Source organism: Drosophila teissieri, chromosome X (assembly GCF_016746235.2).
Source record: "Drosophila teissieri strain GT53w chromosome X, Prin_Dtei_1.1, whole genome shotgun sequence".
Classification (NCBI taxonomy): Eukaryota; Metazoa; Arthropoda; class Insecta; order Diptera; family Drosophilidae; genus Drosophila; species Drosophila teissieri.
The window spans coordinates 9,894,975-9,904,732 of NC_053034.1; the positions used below are offsets into that span (position 1 = coordinate 9,894,975).

Sequence of the window (9,758 nt, forward strand, 5' to 3'; positions counted from 1 at the left end):
GCAAGGTAGAACTAATTAAAATTCAACAACAAATATAATGTATTTTTAAAAATTCTTTTCTCGTAAATTAAAATTAAAGTTCTGAATTTTCAGTTTCTCTGCGGCCAAGGTCATCTGTGCATTTTTGCTCCATGCTGAACCTATGCGAGACCACTGTGCGACCCCTGGCAACCTTCAACTTCATCGCAGTGACATGTCAACGGCAGCAGCAGAGACACAACAACAGCAACAACAACAACAACAGCAGCAGCAACAACAAAAGCAGTGAGCGAGCAACAACAAATTGTTGGACAATCGTTGAAATGAAATGAATTTTCATATTAAAACAGTATTAGCTGGCGGAGATCTCTGTGGCGGCGCCTGTCAGAATCAGTCCGCTGTTACGTTGCGTTGGGTCATTTGAATGAGGAGCGGCCATTCCATTCCATGCCATTCCACCCCACGTCCGCCCTCCTCACAAATAGCCAGCCCCCCCCTGAACCAACCACCCCTGGCACCTTGCCATCAAATTGGACGCACTGAAGCATGAGAAATGCGGGGACAGCCTCAATCAGGACTCAGTTCGAGTGTAAAAACGAGGCGATGAGCAGCCGCGAACCGCTTGACATTTCTCTGCTGTGCATAATTAAATTAAGAGATGCCAAATGCGGTACACAGTGCGAAAATGTGAATACGTTATGGGTGTAGCAAATGCCGAGTGGTGCATATGGTTATTAGTATGATTTTTTGATTAGTTTATAATTTTTTACTTTTTCTGTGTTTTCAAAATGATAACTAAGACTTACATTGCGCTCAGTGTAGAAAATGGGTCATGCTGCGCAGATATTCCTGCCAAAATGTCTCGCTTTCATTTGTAACATTTATAGGCAGCATTTTAAAACTTCATAAACAGAAACGAAACGCATCAAAACTTTGACAGAAACAAACAAAATTTGCTGGAAATGAACGAAATAAATATAAGATGAACAAGTACTTCAACACGGAGATCCTGCAATCGCTGGTGGCCCTGGTGCCCGTCGATAATCAGGATCTGGACAAGGATCGTCGCCTGGCCATGGACGTGGTGGCTCGCTACGTGCTGTATGTCTCCTCCAATCCCAGTGCGGAACTTCATCCGCGGAAAGTGAAAAAGAATCTGCGGAATCTTTTCGGAAAGAAGGCGACGTCGCATGGATGCGTGGTGAGAATTCGTGAGGAAAAGTTCTCGGTTCCGAAGCTGAATATCACCAAGATGGCGGAGCCGAAGAGCTTGGAGCAGGAGAATACAAACGAGAAGCCCCCAGATACGATCTCCACGAGCATCATCGATCTGGATAAACGGGCCAGGGGCGGTCGCAACATCACCTTTGATCCCAAGATCATATTTGAGACTGAGTGCCGGTCCAACTGGACGGAGAAGAGTATAGATTGCATTGAAGTACTGCATTACAATTCCAAGTTCATTTGCAGCTCCTGCTCCCCCAGGCTGCTGGAGATGTATAAGGAGAAGGAGAAGCAAGTGGATCTTATGGATCCCAGCTCCGTGACGAGCCAGCTATCGATCCAGCGGACGAGTTCCGAGTCGAGCCGGGAGGATGATTGGAACAACCTTCAGTTGACGGGGGAAACTCTACAGCAGATGTACCATCTGATGGTTCACTTGATGCAGCGCTGGAATGGATGCCACCGACTGGAAGGGGCGGGCTCCTACCTAGACAGGTTAAGAAATTCCGACTGGGAAGTAATAAAATGGCTTTGCCAAAACAACTTTGTCGGCGACTGCGTGATTACGACTTCCATTGAGTCGGTGAGCCATCCCACCACCCATTCAAGTCACGTGGAGAAATTCCGGAATGGCCTGGGCCACTGCCTGCGTATCGTTGGTCAGTTCTTTTCCACCGGGGCGGAGGAGGAGGAGGAGCAGGACCGGGAACACTATGGTCCACTAGTTTTGGGACCCGCCATCGATGAGTGCATAGCGTTCCTAGTGGACCGCGTCATGATCGCCATCAAATGGGCAATGCATAAGAAGGTGCGGCCATCTGACAATGCAGAGGAGCCGGAGCAGTTGCTATCCTTGCCAAATGGACACAGGAGCACAGGAGAAGAGGAGCAGCAGCAGCTGAGGAACGCCCCAAGCACTTCCTGTACCTCCACCCACTCTTTGACCCGCATGGAAATCTCCGTAAACACGCAATGCCCTCGACCCATGTACCTGATAACCCAGAGAAAGAACCCGCAGTGTTGATGCGATGTGGCTTCACATCCTTGTGGCCAAAAATTTTAAGTAAAAGGACTTTCAGAGCGCTTCTGTTTCTAAATCGTCGAGTGACTAACCTTGAATCCCACTGGTTCCATGGCGGGCGTGACGAGGGCGGCGGGATTAAGCTCGATGTTGATGTTGTTGGGCTCCATGATGAGGCCCAGGCTCTGCAGATTGCACACCTCCGGCAGCTGTAGGGTGGGCGTGGGCACCTTTAGCACCGCCACGGTGCAGTCGATGCTCGACGCCGTCACCGTCGCAGTGGCGGGCAGCGTCTCCGGCATGCTGGCCACCGTTTCAGATGGCACCGCCCTCTGCTCCTCGGCGCTGCTCCTCCGCCGCCCGATCCCTATGCTCACACCGATCTTGACTGGGCTGGCACTCCGCGTCGCAAATCTGCAAGATAGTTGACATTCATTAGTTTTTAAATAAGTCCAAATCTTAGAACTTCTATACTGCATTTGAAACGTATTACGCAAATGCCTAAAAGTATACAAAATTGGCATGTGTTGCATGTTTATGTGGACTTGGTAATCGATTTTGGAGCATACTTTCAGGCAACAGAACGATCCATACATATTAAACGTTTATTTTTAACAAATTCTTGAAAGTACTTAATAATATACCGAAACCCTAGAAAAACAAGTTGGTCCGGCTTAAATGCGAGTCGCTTTTGCGTTTATTTGTTTCTTTTTAGTGTTCATTTTGGTATAAGTTGTCCGCACTTATTCCTATGGTTACACAGTAGACCTAAGCATAGTAGCACACGGCGCCTCCGGCCAGGACACCAAAAATACAAAACGTACAAATAGGAAAAAAAAATCATATACTTCGATGCTGGATGGTTCATAAATTAGGAGCGGGACCGTTTAAGTGTCGCTAATATCAGTGTCGTGGAAAGAGCCTAGGCGGATTGCTGTCGTCGCCGGATTTCGGCGGCCAGATCCTCCAGCTTGACGTTGGTCTCCTCGCGCGTTGTCACCTCACGCAGCTTGACCAATCCCTGCGCCAGCTCTGCATCGCCAAGGACCACCACCAGGGGAATCTGGTGCTCCTCGCAGTGCTGCAGCTGCACGAGTAGTTTAGGGTTCAGCTTGTAAGAGTGCTCCGCCTGCAAGGATTTTAGGATTATTATGCAGTCTCATGGATCGAACTCAAACATACCTTAACGCCAGCGTCCCACAGCAGATTCAGAACCTTCAGTCGCTGCTCGTGGAGACCCTTGTGGGCGGAGGCCACGTAAACCTCGACGTCGCTGGTGCGCAGCTTCAGACCGCTCGCAGCCGCCCGCGCCTCCAGAACCGAGAAGATACGCTCCACGCCAATGGATACGCCGACGCACGGCACAGCTTTGCCTCGCGGATCGAACATGCCCACCAGGTTGTCGTAGCGACCGCCACCAGCCACGGATCCCACGGTGGCCGGCTCGTTTGCCTGCTCTCCGTTTTGCTGTGATGTCTTTGCCGGAGATGCCACGGTGGCGGACTCTCCCTTGAGCACACCTTCGTAGATAACACCGGTATAGTAGTCCAGGCCACGGGCCAGACTCAAATCGAAGCTCACGCGCTTATCCAGACCGAATATGGAGCAGTACTTGAGGAGCTGCTTCATGCCTTCCAATCCCTTCACCGCATTCGGCACAGCCTTGAGTTTCTCGTCGGCCAGCAACTGCTCCACCAGCTCGGCACCGCCGCTTAATCGCACGTACTCCCCAATTCGATCCGCTGCTGCCTCGTCCAGGCCCTTCTCGTCCACCATCTCCTTGCGCACATCCGCCCAGGGGGACTAGAATGGCAGATACATTACAATATTGATTTCAATAGTACATAGTTAGTCACTAGCAATGATGCTCACCTTGTCCAACTTATCCACCGCAGAGCAGATGGTGCGGAAGCTGTCCGCGGGCACTCCGCACGCCTGGAACATGCCGTCCAAGAGCTGGCGGTGATTTAGCTTTATCACATAGTCCCCAATGTCCAGGGTGTCCAGTATCTCCGACACAATCTTGACGCACTCGGCATCCGGCAGCATGGGATCGTAGGTTCCGGCAATGTCAAAGTCGCACTGGTAGAACTCCCGATAGCGACCCTTGGTCATCGCCGGATTGTCGCGACGGTAGACCTTTGCGATGTGGTAGCGCTTGATGCTCGAGATCTTGTTCATTGCCAGGTAACGAGCCAGCGGCACCGTCAGGTCATACCTCATCGATAGGATCTCACCGCCCTGGTCCTTTAAGTCGTAGATCAGCTTTGAGTCCTCGCCGTACTTGCCCGTCAGCACTTCCTGTTGGGATTGATAAATGGAAAATTAGTCGGAGAATTGGATACAAACCAAGTTTACTATTTTCAAGGAAAAATACCTAATTAACTTTTTTCACACTAGTGGTGGCCTTATAATATTTGTTTTCAAGTGAATAGGTGAGATTTAAAAGCAAATCTGTATACGAAGTATTAGCATAATATATTCAAGGCTCTTGCGGCTCAGTGCTATCATAATTCTATATATAAATCATTCAAGACCCTATCAATATAAATAATTTAATTTTAATGACAGCATGAAGCAAGATCGTTTGTTTTTTGATTGATTCGATGATTATAATATTGAAATCCCGAATTACCTACCAGAAACTAACCATTAAAATGTATAATGCAACAGAAACAGAACAGTTTGAACTAATATGGTTTCAGGATATCTTCTTTGGTGTTTACCCTATCAAAACCTGCTCACATAGTCATCCCTAGCTCACCCACTCCAGTGATACCCAGGTGAACTCACCTTCAGCTCGAAGACGGGCGTATCGATGGCCTCGCCGCCGTGGCGCTTGAACACCTGGACGATCTTGTCCAGGACGCCCTGGCGCAGGGTCATCTGCTGGGGACCATAGTCCCGGGTGCCCTTGGGCGTCTTTAGGGTGAACTTCTGGTTGGTGGGGGCGGCATCTCCGCCCAGTGTGGCCTTTAAGGCCAGTAGGCGGGCGACCTGCTCATCGATCTGCAATGGAGAAGCGGGGAAACATTTTACAGGGGGGACATGGAGGTGAGGAATGCTTAGATGCTAACCTGCTGCAGTTGCTCATGTTGTTGTTGTTCTTGTGCTTGTTGTTGTTTTTGTGGCTGTTGTTGTTGTCGTTGGGCTGGAACGCCGGACGAGCTGACGCGCCCGCCGCCAGAGGGCGCCGTCTGGAACGTTGCACACTGAAACGCAGCACTACAGCGCCACTGGCGGCCAATTGAACGCAACATGTGTTTTTTTTTGTTTTGGTACTAATTTTCTTTTTTGTTTTTCTCTTGCAACAACTTTCTTTTGCAACTTTTCAAACCTAATTAAACAACAACAACAATAAGTTTTGCTTATTTTACAACTAGTTTAGTGTATGGTGAGAAGAAATGAAGTGTGTCGGTGTTTTGTGTGCGTGTATGTGTATGTGCAGCTGAAGCAATAAATAATAATAATAATAATAATAATACTAATAATACATTATTGCGTTCCATTGACCGTCAGGGCTGAATTCTTTTTTGTACTGTTTCTCCCGTTTTTGGAAACAAGTTTTTGCAATTTAAAAAACACTTTTTATGGCACTTGAAACGCAAAAAACAGGAAAGTGACGCGATATAATGGAAGCTGGAAGCTAAACAGTTCAAGGACACTCACACCACACCACACACACACACACGCACAAGATCCAGCTAGATAACCGTTAGTCAGCTGATCTTGGCAACCACAATTGCACACTCACACAATAGTAACTTTTGTGGCATATAAAAATAGGTCACTATCAAGTTTATTTCTTATTATATTACATTAAGTTTAACAAGTTGTTTGTACTATTTATTATTAGAAATTAAATACAAAACACAAAGTGGTCTTTAAAGGTAAAATAGATTAAATGGTTTCCCACCAGAACAGATCGCTTTCTTAAAAAAATCTATATCTAAGATATCGCCTCATTACAAGGCTAGAGATTTGAACAATGTGAATAAGTGCAGTTGGTGGTAAGCGTTGTGGCAAATACCTTATAGCCCAAATCACATGTTGCAGTCGTCAAGTCTTGGATCGGTTGATTGTGGTCTAGCAGGTTTTTGATATAATCGCTATAACCACCATGTGCCTTTTGTACATGCCTCCTGTTTGACCAGTCGCTCTCTTTCGCTTGCCAATTGCTCTCGTTTTAGTCAGTCAGTCGGTCATAGAGCACTCATTCTGGTGATGCAAGTTCAGCTATTAAGGAGTTTCATTCGGCTATTTTTATTTTATTATTAATTGCATAAAAACAACACCAACTAAATGTTATACACCTTTTTTCGAGTACTGAACAAAATAGTTCTTATTTGAAATACTTTGTAAAAGCGCCAATTGGATAACTGTATACCAATACAATAACTGTTCTAATTGGACAGCTCTTTCCACATCATTGAATACAGATAAATGTACTTCAAGGTCTTATTTAGACGGAAGGTATGCAATTACAGTTACAAATATTATGCTGGTGTAAGCATTTGATGCAAGCATAAGTAGACTTACATCAGCAACGATAATTAACAACAAATGATTCAATTAGTCACATCTTCGGACAGCACTGTTAATTTCAGCTACTTTCTAGCCAAATAGTCGAAACGATAGTTTGGCAGTACTGTGCAGAACACACACACACGCACACCAGCGCACACGGGAGCCGTAAATTTGCCGTTGGCCAGAGCGAGACAACAATAACAACAGAGTGGCACGAATGTGAAAGTCTGCGCGCTCCTTTAATTTGCCGTTTTTCCTTTAGCTCTGCTCTTCTGTTGTTGCATTCATCTAATTATTACACTGCAAAAACGAAGAGTTCGAACAACTTCAAATGCCAGCGCAGCATGTGTGTGTGCGTGCGTGTGTTTTTTGTTATTTGCGTTATTTTCAACTGCATGGCGATCTGATGAAATATGTACATATGCGAGTGGGATTTTAGAATTGATGACGAAAGCAGGGCCGGGGATTACAGCAACAATTGCACTTATTCCATTGTACACACACAAAGGGGGATGACACTGGAAAGCGGCCGTGCTGGTGGTGGCGGGTGGGGAGTGCAAGTGCTGGGGTGGGGTGGGGGGGAGGTAGGCGGTTTCCAACTGGAAGTCCGACCAAAAACTGACCTTCTCCTTTGACTCCTTCGCTGCTTTCAACTGACGGACGAGATCGCCTTGCACTTTGATTTGCTCCAGAATCTGCTCACGCGTATCACTCATATTCCGAACTCGGTGGCCAAAAATGAAAAACGGCAAACGGTTGACAGTCCACTGCAAAAGGCGGGCGCGCGGCGTTTCAATCGTCTATAATCGACACGGCGATTTATGCTGTCTTTTCCAGCTTTCAGCTGCTTTTTCTGCGCTGCTCGCCAAAAAAAATTCACACGCGGTGGCTAGTGTGGCCGTTCGTCGCGTTGTGGGAAAATGCACGCCAGCGCGGACTCAAGCCGTGGTTTGGAACTGGGCTGGCGTATTTGTATCTACGTTATTTGAAAAAAAAAAACAAAATAGCGAATGTAGACTCTTTAAAAAAACGTTTAATTTGAAATACAACAATCATTCGAAATATTATTTCGAAATGCAAGATAAAATTGGTTTCCATTGAGAAACCGACTACTTTTGAAATCCCCCCGTCCAGCAGCCCAAGTGTTTAGTTTCATTCAGATATTTTAGCTTTGCCCATAGATTACGAGTTCCTTCGACTCCGACTAACATCGAGCTGAAGTCAAAGCAAGTGAAAAGACACACACCCACATACACACAACCACTCACACACACACACACGAGATGAACAGGTCGCAGAAAACCAGCAAGGTGAAGCGCGGCAAGCGGGGCGGGGGCGGTGGCATCAGGACTCAGCAGCCGGACTTCGTGGAGGCGCAGGTGGAGAACGCGCGCAAGGCGGTGGAGCGCAAGCTGATGTACCTCTCCGAGTCGAACCGAGCCAGTGCACCCACTCGTCCGGGCAAGCGGAGCGCGGCGGGAGCGGGCGGAGCAGCGGCCGCAGTGGAAGGAGCGGGCACCGCTGCCCATGGCCAGCGTCGCAGGCGAAGCAGGAGGAGTCCGGCACAGGCTGCAGCCCAGGAGACGACCGACGAGGAGCAGAAATCGCAGGTGGAGACAACGTACAAGTGCGGAAACCGGAAACGCAGCGGTTACAATTGTAAGTTACATATAAATGCATATATAATCGATTTTAGGAACCTGTTTGCTATGTGATCTTGGGCTAAGCTTTAAGCTAGAGACACCGAATTTGGTATTACAGAACGTTATTGATCAATGAAAGTCATCGGCGTCGTGAATCATTTGAAAATTTATCATTTCCGCCATTTTCCAACAGTACTGCTGTCGCCTCGTCGCAATGGTCTAACGCCCCGGAACTATGAGGCTGAGGCGGCGGAACTGGAAGCCATCATGGCCGCCCAGCGAACGTCCAGCGGTACGGCGAAGGCTGGTCAAGGCGATGGGGATGGCGGGGATGCCGGGGAGTATCAGGCCGGCACGTTTGGTCGCCTGCAGCTGAAGCCGCTGAGCAGCTATGCCACGGCCCACCCACTGCCCAGCTACACGTGCGGCGTGTGCGGGGCCAAGTTCCACATCCGATCGCTGCTGGGCGCCCACCGGCACATCCACGACGACGACTTCAAGGTGCGCTTCCGGGTGCGGCGCAAGCGAGAGAGCAGCACTAACATGGCCGCCGTCCATCTGTGCAAGCACTGCGATCGAGGATTCGACCTGGAGCGCACGCTGCACATCCATCAGCTGAGCTACTGCAAGAAGATACCGCCGCAGCAGCGCCGCAAGCTGGCCTACACGGAGCTGGCGCACGAGAAGAAGGCACCGCTGCCCAACTTCCAGCGGACGCAGCAGCAGTCGCTGCCACAGCAGGGACAGCGAAACAGCGCCACCACCAAGCAGCAGCAGTTGACGCAGCAGGAGAAGCTCCACAGGATCATCATGCGGGAGTCGGCGGTGCACGAGCGCTGGCGCTAGTCGTCCCCATCCGCTGATCCTCACCAGAAACTGGAAGCGGAACCAACGCTTGCTTTCATCGGATCAGCTAAATCTGTAGCAAAGGCAAAATTAGTAGGTGTAGGGTATGGAGACTAGGAGACTCACCTGTTCCAAAGACCGAAACAACACATTGGCGTTGAATAGTCACACTCCATTTATGACGGTCAATTAAGCTAAATTGAGAGTCCCCCGCACATGGAGGTAGTTGGCGTTTCTAGAATGGGTGCAAGTGTAAGCAAGTGTGTTAGAAATGATTAAATTCGTGAGCCTAACTGAGTAATCACTGTTATTTCTTATATACTTATGTATTTCATATATACTTGGCTTCTTATTAGTTTAAGTAAAAGAAACTGTGAACACGGATATTCAAATAAATCATTGCGGCGAAAGAGCATGTTATCGATGTGCGCAGGAAAGCTGTCGATATTATAGCAGTGTATCGATACTATAGCAGCAGTGTATCGATACATTCGCTGCGCCGCCGACTCCAGTCGCTT

The 9,758-nt window shown here is 48.2% G+C and overlaps 4 protein-coding genes across 6 annotated transcripts in view; 2 read left to right on the top strand and 2 right to left on the bottom strand.

Moving 5' to 3' along the window:
• The window catches only part of LOC122624586, a 54,876-nt gene extending 47,373 nt beyond the window's left edge, over positions 1 to 7,503 (bottom strand). Inside the window, 2 exon segments of the mRNA XM_043804225.1 lie at positions 2,317 to 2,638; positions 7,375 to 7,503. Coding sequence (XP_043660160.1) covers positions 2,317 to 2,526 — 210 coding nt within the window. The 5' untranslated portion in view covers positions 2,527 to 2,638; positions 7,375 to 7,503.
• LOC122624587 lies at positions 865 to 2,301 on the top strand. Its single transcript, XM_043804226.1, has one exon. It carries the CDS (start codon positions 962 to 964, stop codon positions 2,225 to 2,227), a length of 1,266 nt encoding a protein of 421 aa, XP_043660161.1. The 5' UTR covers positions 865 to 961; the 3' UTR covers positions 2,228 to 2,301.
• On the bottom strand, positions 2,893 to 7,511 carry LOC122624585 (histidine--tRNA ligase, cytoplasmic). Of its 3 annotated transcripts, none has more exons than XM_043804222.1 (6): positions 7,375 to 7,511; positions 5,302 to 5,561; positions 5,018 to 5,233; positions 4,097 to 4,525; positions 3,407 to 4,027; positions 2,893 to 3,353 (listed from the first exon to the last, which is right to left on the bottom strand). In XM_043804222.1, exons 2-6 carry the CDS (start codon positions 5,482 to 5,484, stop codon positions 3,147 to 3,149), a joined length of 1,656 nt encoding a protein of 551 aa, XP_043660157.1. In that variant the 5' UTR covers positions 5,485 to 5,561; positions 7,375 to 7,511; the 3' UTR covers positions 2,893 to 3,146. The 3 variants fall into 3 exon arrangements, with proteins under 3 accessions (XP_043660157.1, XP_043660159.1, XP_043660158.1); XM_043804224.1 differs by having other exon boundaries at positions 5,302 to 5,421; positions 7,375 to 7,467; XM_043804223.1 differs by lacking the exon at positions 5,302 to 5,561 and having other exon boundaries at positions 7,375 to 7,504.
• Positions 7,512 to 7,901: 390 nt separating this feature from the next.
• On the top strand, positions 7,902 to 9,541 carry LOC122624588. Its single transcript, XM_043804227.1, has 2 exons — positions 7,902 to 8,410; positions 8,588 to 9,541. The coding sequence occupies exons 1-2, from the start codon at positions 8,035 to 8,037 to the stop codon at positions 9,238 to 9,240; spliced, it is 1,029 nt and encodes a 342-aa protein (XP_043660162.1). The 5' UTR covers positions 7,902 to 8,034; the 3' UTR covers positions 9,241 to 9,541.
• The last annotated feature ends 217 nt before the right edge of the window (positions 9,542 to 9,758 follow it).